This window comes from Chlamydotis macqueenii, chromosome 1 (genome assembly GCF_036417535.1).
Source record: "Chlamydotis macqueenii isolate bChlMac1 chromosome 1, bChlMac1.mat, whole genome shotgun sequence".
NCBI classification, from domain to species: Eukaryota; Metazoa; Chordata; class Aves; order Otidiformes; family Otididae; genus Chlamydotis; species Chlamydotis macqueenii.
The window spans coordinates 89403649-89424578 of record NC_141556.1 but is presented as its reverse complement, the minus strand read 5'-3'; the positions used below and the strand labels follow the sequence as shown (position 1 = coordinate 89424578).

General features: G+C 48.8%; 1 protein-coding gene across 1 annotated transcript in view; it reads right to left on the bottom strand.

The window, feature by feature from the left end:
* The window catches only part of CASQ2 (calsequestrin 2), a 34267-nt gene extending 19046 nt beyond the window's left edge, over window positions 1-15221 (bottom strand). The window contains exons 1-2 of the mRNA XM_010129120.2: window positions 14810-15221; window positions 688-772 (exon numbers count right to left, since the gene is read on the bottom strand). Of these exons, the coding sequence (XP_010127422.1) occupies window positions 688-772; window positions 14810-15043 (319 nt within the window). The 5' untranslated portion in view covers window positions 15044-15221. The remainder of the gene's footprint in view (window positions 1-687; window positions 773-14809) is intronic.
* Window positions 15222-20930: the final 5709 nt, after the last annotated feature.

The following is a 20930-nucleotide window of genomic DNA, read 5'->3' as shown; positions in this document are numbered from 1 at the left end:
GTGAAGGTGGGTGGTAGTTTGCTCCTTCTTGGAGAGACAGAAGCTCTCAGCTTTAGTTTAGCATCAACCAGCACACACAGCCTCTAATTTAGGAAAGAAAATTACAGCCTGATATACAGTCTGATATGCTTAAACAGTCTCTGACCTTAAGCCTAGCGATATATTTGTGTTCTGATGTGTTTATGTGCCATAGTATTTCCATACTGCTTTGTGGGCTAAAATATGAAGAGAGTGCCAGCTGCTGGAAGGCAGATGTTTCCAGGGATGGTTAATGCAGCAGCCTTCCTTTCACCTTTAGAACAGTTTTCTTCTGCTCTGGGGAGCAAGTCAGAAGGGTTGGCACCTGGCTGCCAAACCACTGCAAGGCTGTGGCTCCCCCATTAGTGGCTGAGGGTCACTCTGCCATGGGGCTGGCGACATGTGGGGACCTATGTGATGTCCCTGTAGGTTTTGGTTCTGCGCTGCTGTGCCAGACCTGTCTCTGTGCAGGAAGAGCATGGAGTTACTCCTTTCATCCTCACCCCCCCACCTTGATCCTCCCCCTGTTGGGGTGGGCAGGTGGTGAGAGTGCAATTGCCAACATCACCCTCCTCATCCCGACGACAAGGACTTGGCTGTCCTCTATGGGGCTGGCTGTGGGACATCACTCCAACACCCTCTCCAAGCTATTCCAGATATGGGACTCACCTAGCTTTTTAGCAAGTTTGGCATCCTTCTTGGAGTCCACCATCCCAAAACCAATGCTCCTGGGCTCCAGGACTTGAGCTGCCAGCTGTGGGAGGAACCAGAGAACCCAACGTTAGCGGCATTAACTCCACAGGGTAGACAAAGGGCATCATGCCCTGCTAGTATGGCACGACAGACACAAGTGATCCATATTCTGCTTTCAGACAACACCAATGGGTGGGATGCGTCACATGATGCCTCCTCGCTGAGATAACGCTGCCCAGAGGTCACAAGGGTTGGGTTTCTTCCCACTGTGTCATAGCACTGAGTTTGCTGGCAATACCATGTCCTGTCAACTGCTGTTTGACACTCAGGCATCAGGGGAGGGCTCCCAACAGAATCAGGGACATCAAAGCAATGGGCATGGCTGGGAGAAAGACCTATGCCACTGACACAAAGCAAAAGCTGCCTCCTCCGTTGTGCCTTGGTGGCCTCCTGTGAGGGAGCATGACATGGGCACCATGGATATTTTAACTCTGGAAGTGCTTGATGCCAGGCAGCAGTGGCTGCAAACCGGAGAGGATGCAGGGCATAGCAGCATGTTTCCTCCATATCTGTGATGGGGTGGCCAAAGCAGGCTCTCAGTAAAATAAAGCAGACTCCTTGCCTTGCAAAAGCAGTCCCTTCTCCTAGGAAATGCTTTACATCACATTTCCTGTCCAGGCTCCAGTCACCCCCCAATTCCTGGTCCCCTCTTTTTCCTAACAAAATGAGTCTAATCTCAGCCATGCTGGCATTTGCTGCGGAAACCACTGCCCCCCGTTCCCACCATTTTTGATGAAGGGGCCTCCTGAAGATATCGAGTTCCTGCCTGTTTTGTGAAAATAGATATGTGAGGAAAGAAGAGACGCTCTGCAAGTGCCCCGTAGTGGGAGCGGCCTCGGGTGAGACCCTGTGAATTCCAGATGGGCTCCGTAGAGACGCAGTGACCCTAGGAAATGAGCCCCCTTGCTCACCCGATGACTGACTTAGCCCCACCACAAGCATGCCAGAGACCCTACAAGGCCATAATGATGCTCTGAGACCACTAAGCAGCTGTAAGAGCCCCCTCCTCCTCCTGCCTCTCCCTCCCTGCTCCACGTATGCCTCTGATGCTGAGGGTCTTCTTGCTGTCCTCCCTCCCAGCCCTGCTGGATGGGGGGGATGATAGGGATGAGGGGTCAGGGGCCACAGGGACAGGAATGTCCCTATTAGGGCACAGCTGCCTGCTCTCGGTGGTGGAAGGCTGGAGGGGGGCAGAAGAAAAGCCTTGGCTGGAGAGACGGCAGGCTGATTTATGAGGAACAGTCTCCCCCAGGACCCATTTTGGCACACTCCCCCAGTCTCAAAGCTGGTTTGAATGTCACCCAGCAGCGCTGCCTCCGCGGCCGCCTGACCCCTTGGCTCCCCCGCTATAAATAGGCTACGCCTCTGCCCAGCCACTGCAAGAGCAAGTGGCAATTAAAGGCATCGGGGAGCAAAAGTGGTGGGGCAGCCCCCTCACCTGTGCACTGGGGCAAAATGGGGCCAGCCAGCTGCCCATGCTGGCAGCATCCTGCCCTTCGCCAAAATCCTAGGGGATGAGGGCAGGCACCCTGCTGGTTAGGGCTCAGGGACCTTGCCTGGGTGAAGGGGAGTGATGGAGAACATGGTTGCCTTCTCCCTTCCACCAAAAACACATCTCCAGGCCTGTCCTGAAGCCTTCCATAAGGACATATTCTCCACCAGCCATCACAGCATCACTGCAACCTTGATCCCCCTGGAGCTACCTGGCCTGTTGCCACCATGTCAGGCAAAAGGAGTGCTCGTGTTATGCAGGAAACAGGTGGTCTCACTGCTCTTTCCTTGCTCTCTGCCAGTGCTTCGAAATAAAGGCAAGGCTGCATGTTCAGGCCTTGTGCTTACAATGGATAGTGCCTGAATGGGGCAGAGCACATTGTTTGCACATGTGTTTGCACATCCATTGGTAAGGCATCTGAGCACTAGTCTGACTGGTCTGGTATTCCATCTCCTGGCTCAGGCCACGGCTGTCCAAGTTAGGGTGCCTGAGAGCAGCTGGTACCAAATAATGCAGGGAGAGATGGACACCTCTTGAGAGCTCCCCAGACATCTGCAAAGTCTAGGCTGTGGGAGTTGTTTTCTGTTCCCCATCATGGGGACCTGCCTTTACTGGACAAAGGGATGGAGCCTGTCGGATCATCAGCTTTCAGAGACATTATCATCATGTCCCCACTTGTTGGCAATTGTGTAGACCACTAAGAGGTTCCTCAGAGTCAACGCTTGAGGTTCTGGCTGCACTGTGACCAAAGGTAAAATGTGGAAAGCCCAAGGGAAGACAACTGTTCAGTCATGTCCAGTCCAGTCTAGCTGCTTACTTACAGCTATGTTAGCCATGTGCCAGATAAGGTCAAGGCAGTCTAAGCTCAATGGTTCTTGACTCTCACACACAGGAGATGGTTAGGGTTTTTGAGAGCATTTGAAGAGGCTCAGAAATGTGCAGAAAAGCTGCAACACCTGCTACAGACAAGTAGTTGGGTGCAAGCAAGGGTGTTTGCAAGAGAGGAGGCATTCATCAGGAGTAATGTATGTCAGCATGCAGCATAAGCAAGGTAGCTCTTTGGAGGGATGTGGGTGCAGCCGTGTAACCGTGAGCATGGGAGCTTGCTGGGAAAGAGTAAACGTGTCAAGAAAATGTGGGTGATGGGATGAAAGCCTCTTTGTGTAAGACTGTGGGAGTGTGCATTTCATTAGGGCTTGGGAGGCAAAAAAGGCCACAGTAATGCTGGAGGAGAGCCTGACGGTGTGGCATGGCTTGTGCGGCTGTGTCTAGCGGAACTTTCTTTCAGAGGTCTATGTACTGTGGACACAAGTGTTTGGAGGTGTTCCTCTGAAGAGGCTCATCCCAAGAGAAGATGTGCAGCAGTGTGTGTGTATGGGAGACGGCATCTGTGCAGCCTGTGCACGCACCTGCAGGGACGGAGCTGAGGCCTAAGCAGGGAGCCTGCCTCCTTTGCTGGGACTTCCATGCTAAGGAGATAAAGAGGTGAGCGGTACAGCCTGTGCCCATCCACAGAGCACTGGGGTCTTGCCTCGGAGAAATCTTTATGCAACATGAGACTCTTTCTACTGTGGCAGTGCCTGGAGGCAGGAGACCTTTGCAGGGTGCCAATACCTGTGGTGGCTTTTCAAGTGCAAGTCATACAAGGGCTGGACATTGCTCCTGCCCTTGCTTTCCCTGCTTTCCACTGCAGCAGGTGAGTCTGACTAGTGCTTGAGGAAGTTTTCTGACACCTACATTTGAACCACATAAGGTAGCAAAATATAGAGTACACCACAGGCACAGCAGCTTGGCTAGCTGCTCCCTGCTCATTACAGTATTAAGCATTTATATATCCCGTTACAGTATTTTTTGATTCCATAATGCTAGTGGGATTTGAATGCAGATAATGTTTCTAATCTTGACAATCCTTTTGGCTCAGGACCTTGGGACAGAGGCAGTTGTAACGAAAGAACACAGTCTCTCCTCCTCCCCCTCCTTTCCTCCTCCCTTTAAATTCGTATCGTTTGAAGTCTTGGCCAGCCAGAGTCCTTGCCTTTGTGTCAGCCTCTATTGCGAGTAACTTAGCTTCAACAGCTGCATGGGGAGGTGGAGGGGAGAAACCGCCCTGGAAGACCTGGACCTTACTCGTCATGCAGTCCCTGAGGTACAGAAAGAGCTTTGGGCAGGCAGAGCTGGCTGAGAGCGTGAGCAAAGATCCCAGTAGATTGTAAGCTCGTATCACATGCACATTTTTCAGCCTTCCTCTCACGTGCAGGAAGCCTTTGTGATGCACACTTTCTAGCTGCAGGATCATAAGCTGTGTTCTGTGCAGCGTTAGGAAAAGAAGATGTGAGTTTGGGAGCACTCCTCCTTTTTCCCACTTCCCTCAGGTCATAGCTTTGAATTGGGTCAGTGTGAGGGACTGCATGGCCCCCTGGGATGTGTGAGAGGTGCCAGCCCAAAGTGAAGCTTGAGTGCCACAAAGTAAGCAAGCAGCACCTCATCTTGGATGGTGTCAGCAGCTACAGGCAATCTGAATAATGGGGAGCAAAAGAAAACAACTCCCTGCCAGAACATCTCAGCTTCACAGCTTCTACACCTATCTGAACCTAGATGTGATGCTGGGAAGCTTTCAGGAGATTTAAGAAGTCCCACAGGGTCATTCTGAAGTCCTAGGTTATAGAGCAGCAGAAGTGTCACCAGCTGCCCAACCATACTTCTATTCCAGCTGCAAGACAACATTGATTGTGCCAAACCTTGCATTTGGTGTCAGTTTTGCTGCTAAACGGCAGACAAAATCCAGCAGAGAGGGTTACAAATGGGAATGGGACAGGTGAGCATCTCAACACCGTTCATTTTCTTTGTGAAATGACATTATGGCTTTCTGGCCTGGATTTTCTTCCCACTTCTCCAGTGCCTGCCTGGAGCTCCCACAGAGAACATGGCTCATCTTCCCCAGCCGCTCAGGCTGCAAGGCAGTGTGCTGGGAAGATTTGGGTCTCTGTCAGAGCCATCATCAGTAAACTCCTCTTAAGTATGAGGAGCTTTCTGTTTTCCTAGCTGGCAGTGGTAGAAGAATAAAACTCAAGCAATGCAAGGAGGAGAGCAACAGGAGATGATGAGGGAATGTCCCTCAAGCAATGTCGCCTTTTTTTACACTTCTCCACTGTTTCTCTGCCACTCTCTTTGAAGTTGCAGTTTACGTTGATGGACAGAACCTGGTTGATACAATGATGATGATTTTACGTCCCCAAAAATTAGGTTTTTATTTTCAGAAACAGCAGCAGAAGATGACAAAAGTCCAGGGTATTTCCCCAAAAGCTTTGAATCCTTATGCAGGACTCATGACTTCGTGCTACAGTTGACTTCTCTGTTGTTGAGCTGGTAGGCAGTTTCTTGGAGAGCAGAGGGGGTTCTCTCTCCTTCTTAATGGTGTGCTGTCTCCTTTAGCATCCCTTTGCATACACCACTAGTTACATTTCAGCTTCTTGCATAATTCAGACTGGTGAACTAGGGGTCCTGAAGCATCATGATGGCCAAAGGGAAGAGGCAGAAGCCTGCTGAGCAGCTGCCACTAGAGAAGCCATCCTGCTGGCAGCATAGACCCGGGGAGAACGCATTGGTCCCACCTTCCTGCCCTTTTACACCACCTGAGCTGCCCGGAGAGGCTGTTTATTGCTGAACCTGCCCTCCCACGGGTTCGCTGCTCCTCGGACTAAAAGGCAAGTCCCCAAATATGGAACACCCAAAGGTCACTCCCGCGGAGGTGGCTTTCGCAGGTAATGCTCCAAGAACGCCGCCTTGGGGCTTTAATTGCCGCGCAGCCACTCAGCCCAGTTAGACATACGATGTGCTCTTTGGCTGCCTCCCTAAAGGTTTCACATAGTTAGGGCTGTATTTTTATCCGCTCCGGGCATCCCTAATTTTAGCGAGCTGTAAGCCAAAGTGCAGCCTCCCCAGCCGTGAACTAACTGGGGCTGATGCCCGTGCCACCGAGCACCCACGGGCGGAGGGGCCACCTGCCACTGCTCCCAGCCAGTCCTCGCTGGCCCTGCATCACAAATGTTTTGCCAACTGAGCTGGGCAGCTTGCACACTGAGGATGGCCCGGGACACGCGTGCGTGTGCATGCATGTGCTGACCCAGGCTGTGGGGTCTGGGACAGTGCCCGGCAGCCACCATGCCAAACTGCTTTTCGACAAAACTGAGATGAGGGGCACAATCTGGGGGCTGTCCTCGGCAAAATTGAGGTCGCTGCTGCCTTGTCTTTCCAGCCTCAGGGAAGCTGCTTTGAAACTGAAGCCTGGGTGCTGCCGTGAAGCCCATGCAGTGCACAAGCTGGCTCCTTCCAGTAGGTGCCGGAGGAGGGAAGCATGCTTGATATTCAGCCCGTTCACCTCCGCGGTCCATTGCCCACATCATTCCTACGCCTCCAGCTCCCAGGAACAAGCCAGATTCCTCAAGTTTCTGAGCAAGTGGGTGTGAGCCAGCACCTCTGAAACCCCAGAGAGCCCGGGATGCTGCAGGCAGGAGTTGGGAGCTCCCACCCTGCATCTGTGGGAAGGATCAGCGAGGTGGGACCCTGGGGGAATGGAGGGATCCTTCGGACAAGAAAGCCCTTTTACCCAAGGAGTGAGGAGGGAGAAAGAAGAACTGAGGAAAGACTTAAAAATACATAGCCCATTTTGCACAGGGTTCGAGGTGTCAGAGGTCTGCTAGCTGACAGCAATCTGTTTCCTGCCAGGGCCAGAGAGGGTTCCCAGAAAAAGGACGTATCATGTACGGCAGCTGGCCTTCGCCAAAGCTGTACTGGGAGCGCGCAGGAATGAGCACGATCAGCACTGCTGAGGAGGGAGCATTGGCTGTCCCAGGGCACTGGAGAGGGGAGGAGTGAATGCCTACTCCACGGCCTCCATGGGGAATTGCGTTCTTCACTGCTTGCTCCATTTCCTCTGGCAAGGTTTTGTCTCATGTATGTAGGTAAATCCCAATGTGCAAAGGAGAAAAGAAAAAAAAAAAACAAACAAAAGGAGAACTTGGACCTTGCTAAATCACTTCTTTCCAAGGTTTAGGATTCCCTGCCTGAGTGCCTTTTATGTAGGGGCAAAAGGACATCTTTGGTCATCAAACCTGGGACCATGTCATTCAATCTCTGTCACCAACTGGTCAATGTCCATTTAAAACTCGTTGGGCTGTTCTCCCCTTCGTGTCTTCCTCCTCTGGTGATTAGGGACTTCCTAGTTTCCAGACTTGGTTTATTCATAGCCCATTTGTCCTTAGGCTTTGTGCTTAAATAGCTCTTCTCCCTCTCGGGTGTTTAAAGAGAATTATCGTATCCTCTTTCCATTCTCCCCACAAATGAAACTCAGGCATGAAGGAAGGGCAGTCACAGGCTTTGATTAGTTTGGTTTTAAATGAAGGGCACTGGCAGACCAAGCTCTGGAGTAAGGTCATGGTGGGCGAGTACAGCATGACCAACCATACCCGATCTGCCTTGCAGAGCAACAGCTGCCCCGGCTCGCGGGCAGGCTCCTGAGAAATGTCAAGGTCCGAGGCAGCAAACATAAAATTATGACTATAAACATCACACACATCCACTGAGTAGGCGAGTGTGAGCTCAAACTAGTCCTTTTGAGGCCCCTCCCACTCAGGATGGGGCAAAAGGTACCTCGTTATACAAGAGTGAGACCCTGCCTCCCGGGATCCAGACCTACAGGAAGGCATGGGAAACCCTCACTGGCACTTTTTAGGGGAGATGACTAGCGTGGCAGGATAGCTGAGACCTAAGAGAATGGGCTTTTCAATCTTTTTCCTGAGTTGCATTTCTGAAGGGAGGAGTGACACAGAAGGAGTCTCCATGTGACTTAAGGTCTTGCTTGGCACCTACAAAGGCTGTCTGCTCTCCAGCTGGACAGTGAGAAGAGCTCCTGGCTCCAGGGCCAAGGAAGCTTGCAAAGCCCAAGCAGGCCTGATCTTGCACTGTGTTAGCAAGCGAACCCAAGCTCACAGGAGTCTGCCATGTCTCCAGGGGACATTTGCATAAAAGTTGGGTCTCTGGATGAAACCAGCTTGATTTTCTTTGGATATAAGGAAAATGTTGTTAGACATCAGGAAAAAAAAAATTTTAGAATGAGGGTGGTGGATCACTGGAACAGGCTGCCCAGAGAGGTAGTGGATGCCCCATCTCTGGAAACATTCAAGGCCAGGTTGGATGTGGCTCTGAGCTACCTGATCTGGTTGAAGATGTCCCTGCTTCTTGCAAGGGGGTTGAATTAGATGACCTTTAAAGGTCCCTTCCAACCCAAACTATTCTATGATTCTTTAGATCCCAGGAAAATAGCTGATCTCTGCTCTGAGAACTGCTGTCGGTACCCTCCTCTCCATTCATACATTAGCAGCCATGAAAGGTGCCTTTCAAAGAGCTGTATGGCATTGAAAGTGGGGTCTTATGCTAGATGCAGCTCGTGCAGCCAGTCCAAACTCACTGCTGGGAACTGACAGAGGGATTCAAAGAATCTGGGCAATAGCAGTTAAAGCAGCCTTGGAAATTGTTTCTGCCACTGTTATACAGAAAGACTGAAATCACATACTTGTCCCTGGATGCCAATGTGCCCATCTGTGAAACAGAGAGCTTTCTGTAAATTGGTTTTGTGACTGGTATGTCACTGAGTGAAATCCTCCTAGATGTTACTGCTAAAAAATCAGTGCTCTTTCTCTGCTGGCTGTAGATGAATTGAGACCTTACTTACATGGTCTCACAGAGCAAAGCCATCAGTGCACAGTTTTTTCTTTTCTCTCCCTTCCTTCCTTATTTTTACATTAACTTATCTGTAGTGGAAGGCATTGCTGTAGTAGTCATGGAAACCAAACCATCTCTTTTATTACAGGTACGTACAAGGCACTTGCACTGTAGGCTTCTGCACACACCTATTCACCAGGTGTACCTTGTCTCTCATCCTGAGAACTTCACAGTTTCTGTGGCACTCAACGAACGTGACTTGTATAACATGTCTACCCAGCCCAGGAAATTGCATTGAGGCACGATCTGATGGACATGCCCATTTTCAAAGAAAAAGGCTGAAATCTGAGTCTGTGAAACAAACTAGGAAGGGTGCTTAAAGAAAGGGCCTGGGTTGATATTTATACTCTACCTTGACACAGGGATAAACTAGAATCTCATCTTCTCGTTCCTACAAATTTCTGGAATAAACTACGCTGACCTAAACTTGTAAACCTTTTTTCTGTGTTGCATCAGAAGCAGAGAAGGCCTTTTTGCTACATATTACATAGCTCTGAACTCTCATGGAAAAGAGATTTCAAGACCATGTGGGTGGAACTACCCCAAAACTAGCTGATCTTGCACCAGTTTTTCCATCCAGAGCTGGAAAATGCAGTAGTTTCAACACTGGAAAATAAATCTTTGCTCTCAAGTCAACTGGGAGGAGCTAGACCTTACACCCAGTTTAACCTTGGCCTTTTACTGGATTCAAAATCTGTCTTTCTTTCTAATACCACAGGTGTGGTTGGGCATTGGGAGGGAGATCTCATGCAACGTGTTCTCATGGACTCATGCCACCAGGTTTGTAGACATTTTAGCTTATGTTACAGAATTGACCAAATATGACAAGGCGTTTCACTTTGTTCTCACATTATCGCTAGAGACCAGGTTGATCCTAGACCTGGTCTGGAAAGGGGCGCACCACATCCCTCTTCTCTTTCCTCTAATCAGACTGGTTTGTGCTAGGGCAGTTCCTGACGAATTTTCAGCCCAGGGACACAGTTGTATTGAAGGGCCTAAAATGTCTGGGCTTGACAAACCTCTTTTTTTTTTAAAGGATATTACACATGCACACAGATGAAAAGGGAAGAATGTCAGGGGAGCCAGGACTGAGCGAGTTTCAGCAGCTGAAGGGTAATAGAGATGATGGTCTGCATTGCAGGCAGCCTGCTATGGTAGTGAGACATCCTCAGTTGCTGGAGAGAGCTTCTCAAGTGCAAAAGGAAAGCCCCTAACCCCACTGCTCATTATTCTTGTTACATGATTCCTAGAGACACAGGCTGGCCCACTGGAAGGCAAAACTATCTCTATATTTAGGAGATTCAGAGATGAGAGGAAGAGGGAAGGTCTGAGAACTGGTGGTATGAGACAGGACAAAATATGGTAGGGGAGCTACAGACAAGAAGAAAACCAGAATAGATATTTATCAACTTTACTGCTTTGGTCATTTCCTCTTTTGCCTCTTCCTTATTAAAGCTGAGACCTTTTAGGACAAGTAGATTTTTTTCTAACTTGTCTGTTAAATACTTATTATGAAGCCCTGTGTCTGGCTGTTTCGTCTGCTTCTTCACTGTACTCACCTCACAGGGCGCTCAGGGCTCTTGTAAATATTGCCACAGAGTAGAAGCAGCTACTGTTAGCTGTGGGACTGCCTGGTTCACCCTCTGGCACTGCCCTGTACGGAGGCTTTTCCCCACTCCAGCTGCAGGTGCTTTTCAGTAGCCCGTGGTGCAGAGGGGAGTCATAGGAGAAAGACAAGCAAAGGAGAAGAGCCTTTTAACCTGAGCTGGGAAGCAGCCTGTCCTCATGCTATCTCTGCGCTGGGTTGTCTTACTACAGTCCTTCCCCAACCCTTTTCTACCCTGGCCAGAAAGCAGTAGGCAGCTGCATCTCCAAACACTGCTTTGATTATTTTCCTGACAGACTAACCCAACAGCCCCCAGCTGAGGCCCTGTCCCTGCCATCCTTGGAGCTGTTGCGATGCACAAAGGATGGTGCAAAGAAGCTCCCAAGGGGGCTCGGTTGTCCCCAGACCCTGTTCCCACTGGGTAGCACCCAGCAGGAACTGTCAAGACTGCTTCATGATGGTCTTCACTCTCGTTCCCTTTCTAAACTGGAAAGGCACCCTGGGCTGGGTGGGAATCTGGTGACAGTTCCCAGTACTCCTGGCTGTGAGGAACTGAAGACCCCATGTGCTGTCTTACTGTAATATCAGCTTTATGATGGCATCCCTTCTCTGGTGATAGCTGGTGTGCTTTGACAGTGTCAGTCAGTCCTGCATGCTGGGCTTTTGTCCTGGGAAGGAAATTTTTCCTATCATATCACTTTCTCCTCAAGTCTGCTGTTTGCAGTTACTGTTTGGTGAAGCCCTTAAATATGTGCTTAACTTTACCCATGTGCTGTCAGGTTTTCAGCTCAATTTCCTAAGGATATGAGACTCAAGTGATTCTCTTCTCTCTCCCCCCCGGTCTGCCTGTCAGCTCCTTCCTCTAATAATTTTTCTAGCTATTGGCCTTTTCCAGACAAATTTTGCAGAGGTGGGGATCTCAGCATAATAAACTTATTGCAAGTTTCATGAAGAGCAAGGACTTGGAAGGCAAGAGACTGAAGTGCTCCAAAAGAAGGAAATGTCACTGCACGATCTCAATCCCTATTAGACACCAGAGGACCCAGGTAAGAGAGAGCCACGCAGGAAGGCTCATGGGAGAAGCCCCAGTCAGAGCTTGTCACTGACCGTGAGCTACATATTTCAAAGAAACCATGCTTGTGATCATGGGACAATATATTTCTAGGCTGGAGGACTGTTTATCTACATCCATCTTGCCTTTGTTAGGCTATTTGCAGATGGGGATTTTTTCCACATGCTGAAGCCTAAACTGATGGCTGGATGAGGAGTCAAGAAGGAAATGGTTGGCACTGCTGGGACTTTTGCTTGCTTCAGCAACACGCCGTGCCATCTACTACCTGGGCACATTTGGGAGTTTCTCTAGCAGATTTGCAGAAACTTGGGCATTGGATCTCTCTTGTTCTTTTCTTGGTATCTAAGATATTGCTTCAGGTCTTTGGTCTATTATAAATTTCTTGTAAAGTACATGTCGAAGAAACAGAAAGGGTAGACTACTTGGGTTTTTTCTGGACTTAACATCTATTAAGCCCATTCCCTCCCATGTGCACAGACATGCATGTTCATCAGGCAATAGGACACAACAACCCTTAACCACCTGACTGTGTTTCGGATTAAGGCTCTCTATTATTCCTAATGAGAGAGATCAGTGCCATTTTACAGGTGGGAGGCTAAGGACATAACATTTTCCAAGCTGTGGAAGCAGCACATCTTGTTGTAAATCAGTAGGTAAGTTCTCAGTACAGTAAGATGGAAACACATGAGATGCTCCAGAAAGGCATCTTATCACGGGCAGCACCCTGCGCTGGGAAACCCCCAAGCTGGCAGGCAGGGAACAGCAAGGGTTGGCGTGTTCGCCTCTTAGACACCTTATTTTAGGTGTAAAGGACCTTCAGCACTCAGAGCCCTGAACTCTCTACTGAAATTAGATACATAAAGCCTTCCTGAGTGAACTTTTCCCAGGTTTGGCTGGAAGGACAGGCCCCATCCCTGCTCCTGTGCCTACCCAGCAGGTCACTACTCTGAGTACGTGCCCAAATTACAGGAGAGCTGGGTTCAGCTGCTAACTGCCTCCAGGGAGACCCATCCCAAGCAGTTCATCTCCAGGGTGAATGGCTCCACACCTCAGCCACGGAGCTACTGCAGACATTTCTGTTCCTCTCCCTGTCCTGGTGAACGTGTGGTGAAGTCCTATAGCTGGATGAGCTCTGGCAGGGGAGATTGAGAGTGACCCCCATGGCACAACGCGTTAAGGTTTGAGGCAAGGGAGGTGAATGCTGTCACTAGAGTGAGCAGATTGCAGCGTGGCTTGCCCACTCCTTTCATGAGAGCTCACATGGTTGAGTTAGTACAGAAATTGGGAGCACTAGCACCTTGCTGGGCTGTGTCCTATGCAGGAAAAGACACATCCGATCTTCTCTGTTGCCTTCTGAGACCCTATCCCTGTCTGATTCCCTCGAGTGACAGAGGCCAAGGAGTGCTCAGTCTGCAGATTGCTCTTGTTCTTGGGCTGTCAGATTGCTGCTGCTGCAGTTCTCAGTCCAGGGGGGAGGACTGTGAAACTTTGAGACATGCACTGAATCAGCATTGCAAGTGCTTGGGAAACTTTGAGGTCAAAGCCACAAAGTGCTGGTTGCTGCGCGGCACGCTTAGCCAGTAGGTGAGCATTAGTGGACAGGAACACTACAATTACGTAAAGTCTGCTGCCGATCTAATCCTCAATCTCTTGCCCAAGGTCACATAAGAAGTCCATGGCAGAGAGAAAATTGGAAACCAAATCACTGGAGTCCTAAGCTAACGCACTCGCTGCTGAATCAAACCCTGCAAAATAAAAGTTTTGAGCCAGATTGTATTGTAGCCATCGCACCCTTGATACAGCTGATTGTCAACATGGGTGTAGGTGTCATGGGGATAAAACTGATAGTACACAATAGATACCTGTTTCTGTCAGATTTCTATAAATATATATTTAGAAACTGCTTGCCATTGATTGAGCATGAAATAGCTATCCTATTAAATAACAATGCAATTATACTACCAACCACAAACATTTCAGCTGGAGTTCTAGAGTTATTTTTCCCTTTCTTTGCCAAATATATTTTATTGCTCATCTGGAGCAATTAACTGTTTCCTGACAAGTGAGTAAAATCTGGTTAGTTTTTAAATCTTTCTTGTTATCAGGCTTGCTGAGGAGGTCAGCAGACTTTGAACTTGACATTGGACTTTTTCAGGTCCTAGCCCTCAGCAAGTGTGTTTTCTAATTCACATTTGCTATACTGCTAGGGGTGCAATGCATTTTCTCTCTGGATCTGATAAATAAAGCTTATGTGTTTCTTCTGCAATTCTCACTTTCTTTCCAAATGTGTCTTTTAGACAAGAGGGAATATTTCTAAGCCCCTGGTAGGAAACAAGCACCTAACAAGCCAGACTTCCAGCTGTATAATTCCCTAGATTACAGCTACGCAAGAAAGAATGCTATTAATCTACTTAGCAATTTTTACCATGATTTATTTTATGCAGCATTAATTAATCATTCTTTTACCAGATAATTAACAACATTTTTTTTTTTCCAGCACAGAAGTGAATGGCTGCATTAACAGGCAGCTACAAGCTGATTCCAAGCAGGCAAACAAGTGTCAGAAAAACAAAAAGGGATATAATACTGCACCAACGGGGAACTTTAGAGACGGGGAGCTAGGACATCCATCTGCAGCATGGTTTGGTAAGGCTTCTTGGCTGATTACTCCTAGTGGGATAGGAAATGGGACTGAATCCAGATACCGACTTGCATAGAATGAGAAGGATTTAAAAATTTCAAGCTACAAACTCAAGTCTGTGCTGAGATTTGGGAAAGCTCAGCTGAGCTGAGTTCACATTGCTGAGGTTTGCAAGGTTACTCACTATTGCCTGGGTTTCTGATGCAGAATCCAGAAAGGCTATTTCCCAGCAACCAGCTCAGAAAAGCACAACAGAGGCTTTTTCCTGGGCTTTGCAGAACTCAGGTGCTAACCGAAGTCCAGGCAAACAAACCCAAACTTTCGGCTGCTCTTCCCCCCCCGCCCCTTACAAGACCCTTTGACTGTCCTGTCCCACTGTCCTGTCCCATGGCTCCTCTCCACACCACTATGGTATTGACCCTGGCTGGGACATGCAGCGGCACTTACCTCCAGGACCATCTCTGTCATCTGGAACTGCTTCTGGGAGACCTTGTCAGAGCTCACGGGCTCGTGGAAGAGCAGGCAGAGCATGTCGTACTTCTTCAGGGCCTGCTTGTAGTTCTTCTCATTCAGGTCAATCACTCGGTCTTTCCCATCATAAGTGGGGAAATTCAGTCCCTCCTCTGCTTTGCAGCAGAAAAGCAGGTAAAAACCTGCCAGGATCCAGCAAGTCGCCTTCATAGGGGAAAACCTTGGAGTGCAGCGGAGGGCGGGTAAACGTCTCCCCTCTTCTTAATTTAGGGAGAGGGGGAGACCAAAGTCTCCACGTGAAGTCTGAGCCGAGTTTCTCTTTCTGCTGCCTTCCTAGTGATCAGTCCAAACGCTGCAAGGCCGGTGAGGAGCAGCAAACTTTACTGTCCTGGGCTCACAACAAAGAGACAGACAGGAGAAGCTGTCAGGCCAAGCCTTGGATACCTTACATAGCTGTGTCCAGCTCCCGTGTCATTAGGAACTCCATTTTTAGGAAGCAGTTGTTTCAGGCTAAAAATAAACCCTGCAATGAATAAAAAGGACAGATATGACACCATTGAGGGACTTGCTGGCACTCTGTATCATCTGAGAGAGAGGGAGCGAGCAAGAGGGAGGGAGTGAAAGATGTCGATGCTTGGGAATACGCAGGCAGGGTTTGCGAAGGGACAGACCTCACTTGTACAGGGAAGCAAGGCACAGCCTGTCCTACTAGGGCGTAACAAAAATAGAAGATTTTACCACAATTTATAATAAGAGTATCTCTCTTTTGATCCTCTTGGGCATCACAGTGATTAGCCTTTGGATAACAGATCTCAGGTTAAACAGTTTCAGAGCCTCGTCTGCACTGCTAGAGGAAAAGTCCCATTTCCTCAGCAGCAAAGGAGGTGAGTGCTCCTGGGACTCCCTCCTCCTCCTCTTGCTGGGCATCGGCCAGAGCTCCCAGCTAACAATCAAGCTCTTTTCTGAAGCACCTTCTCTGCTTGCAGGGTACCAGGAGAATTGCTGGCCCTTGGACCTGTAATCCCAAAGCAGAGGGCAGCTTATGTTTCAGCCTCCCATGCCCACAGCAGTTACTGAGCCCGATGTGTTGCTGGCGAGTGGTTAAAACCTTATTGTACTAAGGGGGATAAAGGGCAGGAGGCACATGCCCAGGCCAGTGTCTTGGGGCAGAAGGCAGGGCTCTCCTCAAGATGATGGAGAGGTGCCACCATCGCTGCTGGCCTCCCAACCGATGGGACCTGCCTGCTGGCCCTGAGTGTTTTTTTCACACAACCCTGTTGCACTTCCAAGCAAGCGGTCCCATATATTCCTTCCTCTTCCTTTCCCAGGAACAGTGACCTGTTCCTCCTTCCCCGGGAGCTCAGTGCCGGCCGCCACTTTCCTGCGTCACCTGCCTCACGCTGCTGGGGGAGAGCGGTTTGGTGGCATGGTCTGTCACCTCTTCCCCTCCTCTGACCGGCGTGTCACTGCTGCCCCATGACTGGCAGCAACAGGCAAGCGGAGGCAGGCCAGCTGGCCACACGCCAGCACCGGGGCTGACGTGGATCTGCTGGAGAAGGCACACAGAGGGGCTTGCGGAGAAGAACTTGACTAGGGGCACGGAGTCCGTGCCCTCCCCCCACAGTGATGTGCGGACACGTGGCCTTATCAAGCCTCCTCCATGCAGATCATTCCATCACAGCCTTGCTCCATCCACACCAGGGAAGAGATGATGTCCCTTCTTGGTGCACGCAATTCTCACCCAACCAGCTGTTCCCATTGTATGCCTGGGACATTTCAATGTTTGGGGCAAAAGGCGAGTGTTACTCAGCAATTATACCCATCTCCTGGGTGACTTAGGAGCACAAGTCTCCCTCAGCTTTCACATGACATACTGACTCTGTGGGCAACAGTTTCCAAGTTTATCTTATTTCCAAAGCCTCCACTTAGTTTCTGTTCATGCCTTTTCAGAAGTTCAACATTTGCTTGCAACTTGAAGTCCTAATGGTGAAGCCTGAGGAATCTAGGTAGAAGCCAGAGCAAGACAGCCTCAGAAATTCACTCCCTACTGAGGGACCCTTCAGGAGCAGTCATTTCTAGAAGGAGATGTGACAAGCCTGGATACATCTGATTGCTTTTAGTGGGAGATGCAAGACTTCCATCACAGCGGGTGGCAATGGCTGACTAGGCTTTTGCTGAATGTTTAGGCTGTAAAACACAGAACTGAGCTTCTGGGATGACCAGGCATACACCAGGCTGGTTGGTTGCCTTTGAAGGACGTCATGGATTTGGGGTGCAGGAGCAGGTTTGCACTGGCATCAGAACATGTCTTAAAGCAGGCACACATCAGACAAGGCTGTAAAAATGAAACGATCAGAACTACTTCAAAATCGGTTTCCCAGGCTCCTGCCCTCCTTTTATTCTTCAGCAATCGCTCCACTTTCATATCGCTCAAGCTATTTTTGCTGCGCTTTCTCTCTAGTCTGAGTAACTTTTTAATCTGCCTAAAAATAGACACAGTCCAATTTTCATTTTCTCCTGTTATAGCTATCAAAAAAAAAGGAACAAAAAGACTTTTTATTCACAAAAAGTGTTGCCTCATTAGCCCTAGACATATCTATTTTATCTGCCTGTGTCATATGTAGCAAAGATCTGTGACTGTTAGGCTTCACCTCTGCTCTGAAGGGAATTCCTCCAGTGGACCGACACTGGATGTCATGGTCACTGGAGAGCCCATTTCTTTGTCTCTCCACTCACAACCTCAGTGGCTCTGTTAGTACTAAATCCAGTGGAACTTTTTCGGCAGGTTCACTATCAAGAATGGATGATGTGTAGATCTCACAGATTTGGGGAACATGAGTTTTGTTGAGGGTCCATTTCTATGGGACACTGACGAAAGGTTCCTCTCTGTGCCAGATCCTCCTCTGTATGGTAGGAGCAATACCAGATCCCCACAGGAGGGGGGATGAGGAGGACAAAGAGCTTTTCTGTGAAATCTTGGATTTTGCATCCACAGGTTCACTACAAATACTTTGTACTATCTTTCTGCATAGTCCAAGGTCTTCCTGATCCCATTTTGCTGCCCATGGTTGCAACACATCTGTTTTCGTGGCCAGTGCCATGCAAGGGAATGATGCGGTCAGCAGTGTGCCCTGGGACATTTGCCCTTCAGCTCATTCCCTGGCAAAGCTGGCATTTCTTACTCTCTGCTATAAGTTGACTTCAAGGCTCAACCTCGCGACTCTGACTCCTTAACTGTCTTTTAGTCCTGCCTCTAGAAATCAGTATGATGCTCTTCCCTGGCAAACCATCCCACCATCCACCTGAAAGCTCTCTGAGAAATGACCTGATAAAGCGTGACGGCCATCCACCTGGGCAGGTATCCACGTCATTCAAACAACCTTCAGAATTGGCCCCAAAACTTCAGATAAAAAGAGAGAGAATTAAAGGAAAAGCTTGCTGTTGGTTTATCCACTGTTCTAGGCTCTTTGGGGTATAGTCACTGAGTGAAATCCTGGCTCCAGGGAATTAGGTTGCAAAACCACCCCTGACCTGCATTGAAGTGGGATTTTACTTTGTTTCTTTGAATTTTGTGAGGATAGGTGGCCAGCAACAGTAACACAACAGAAGTGCTCAGAACAGTACAATCCCAGCCCTTCACTTCAGGCCTGCAGAAATGCAGAGTGGGGATGTAGGATAAATAAAAATGTGCTTCTTATTGATTTTTTTCCTACTTGCATTAGAAATTAAGGATATACAATTGCTGCTCCTCCTTCTTGGCCACTGCAGCCGCACTCCATGCTGCCATTCTCACCTTCATTGTCCTTTCTAGCTCATGCAGTAAAAAAGGTCCCCAGCCACTGCTGATCCAAATGCTTCCATGAGCCTTTTTTTTCCAGGGCTTCAGGATTTAAGGTTCTGCTTTAGCTAATCTCTTTTCAAGCTTCTAAGACCTTGTATGTTTTGCAAGATAGGAGTGTTCAGAAAATAAGCCTTTTGCCACCAGCTAGCCAAGCAAGGTCACAGCTCATAATAACTTTGAGTGTACTGCTGTCATTAGGGCAGAAACCTCTGAAATGCACTGAACCTTTCTAAGGAGACTGAGGGAATCCCTGTCATTTCGAGGAATGCTCTTCAGTATAAGAAAACCTAGTTATCTCTCCCTTCTCTTCAGCCCTGAAAAGTGACAAGTCCTTCACGGTGCTTTACATTGCCTGTACTCTAATGCAGTCATGTCAGTGATGGCAAGTATCAGGCAGAGAAGTTGCATCAGTTGCCCTCTCTCTCTTTTTTTCCTGTTTTATACTGCCAGAAATCTTTGTATATTTTGACTGAGGTGCCCCAAGATCTGTCGTGTGATAAGAAGATGCTACAAACCCTCCTGTCTTCTGACACACAGACACTGGTTTTGAAGAAGAAAATAAAACACAACACAGACAAAAGCACTCCTATGAAATTATATAGAAGTTGTAAATGGAAGGTCAACAAGACGACTCTGAAGTCCTGACTCACTCTGAGCCATGTAGGGTCTCTGCTCACTGTCATTTCAAAAAAAAGTGTTGTCTTTTTTAGACACTGTGTCCCACAGAGCAAAGTTGATCTCTGCCACCTTAGTGGGACCACTGCACCTCTGTCTGCAGGAGTTGGTCTGGCACCTGTGTCTTATACGAGTCAGAAAGTAGTTTAGAAGGTTAGACCCAAGACTGCCCCAGAAGGATGGGGATAGTTGCCTCCTAATGGGTTTATAATCCCTACACAGCAAGAAGGGATTTAACTCGGATATCACTCAGGGCCAAATGGAAATGGGCGCTTTGGTGTGGATGGAAATGGCTGGGAAGGAGAGCAATGAAGTGAAAATGAAGAGCATAAGGAGAAATGCTGGAAGCAGACAGGGCTGCTTCTTCATGCAGAGGTCTGACAAAGGACTTCTGAAGGCAACCTGCTGCTATGGCTGGGCTCATGGAGTCAGGGAACAGAGACTTCTCAGCAAGTATCTGGCCTTCTGGTTCTGTCTAACCAGAAAACAGGGAGATGTGACTTAGTCATAGCCTGGTTAGTAAAATCTTCGCCTTGCCAGTAGTCACAACGAGCCATGGTCCTACAGACGCGCCCCAGAGCTCTGCCAATCACCTTCTCAAAGCAGCCCGAGCAGAGACCTGGCCTGGCTGCTGCCTGCAATGGCCTCCTGCTCACCTTTTCTTCCACAGGACCTGGGAGCAATGAGGGATCTGACACGCATTTGGCGCTGGGGCTTTCAACCTTTTTTTTTGACATACAAACCCCTAAAATCATTCTGGTGTCAGTGAAGATCCCTGCATAACAATTTTAAGCTGACTGATGAGGGGGTTCTTTTTTTCCCAGATACCTCTAACACACTGTTTCAGAAAAACTGCAGTGCCACACGCTGAAAAACTTTCCTGTAGGAGAAATCCCATGATGTGTCACTGCCACCTCGCCCCATTTTATGTCACCTTCCTGTGCTGTGGTGTCACAACTGATGAGTTAAAGCAGTTGCCCCTGAGACAAGGGCATAATCTCCCCCCAAGGGGAAATGTGTGGACTGGTGCTTCAGGAAGGACAGGAGGTGGCTGTGGGTAGGAGACGGATGTTCAAATTTTCCACTCCACAGGCTTCCCATGGGGCTTCAGGAAAATCCCTGTGTGTCTCAGTTCTCTATCCAAACCGCAGCAGTGGGGTCCGGGAGCGGTATGATGTTACAAGGTGCTTAGACACTAGACTGAGGGGAGTTAGTGTTTTAGGCAAGCAGAGAGCCTGGGACAAGTCCAGACACCTAAAGGTTTTGGCATGCTGGAGAGCTGGAGAACGGGACACAATCGTTGCTGGCTGCATTTTCAGCGGAGCTGTTTCAGAGAGCTGGCCAGGCATGTTCCCATGAGAGATGCTGAGAGCTGAGTTCTGGGCGATCTCCATGAAAACCCGGTCATCCAGAGCACAGCCCTGAGTTGGTGTGAAAGCATGGCCCAAAGCCAGTCCCCTAAGAGCTGGGGTGTGAATGGGTGCAGGCTGAGCTCTGGCCCAGGGACATCAGCAATTACTAATAATATAGTAATAATATAATTGTTAATAATAAAGTAAAAGAAATAAACCACATGATCTG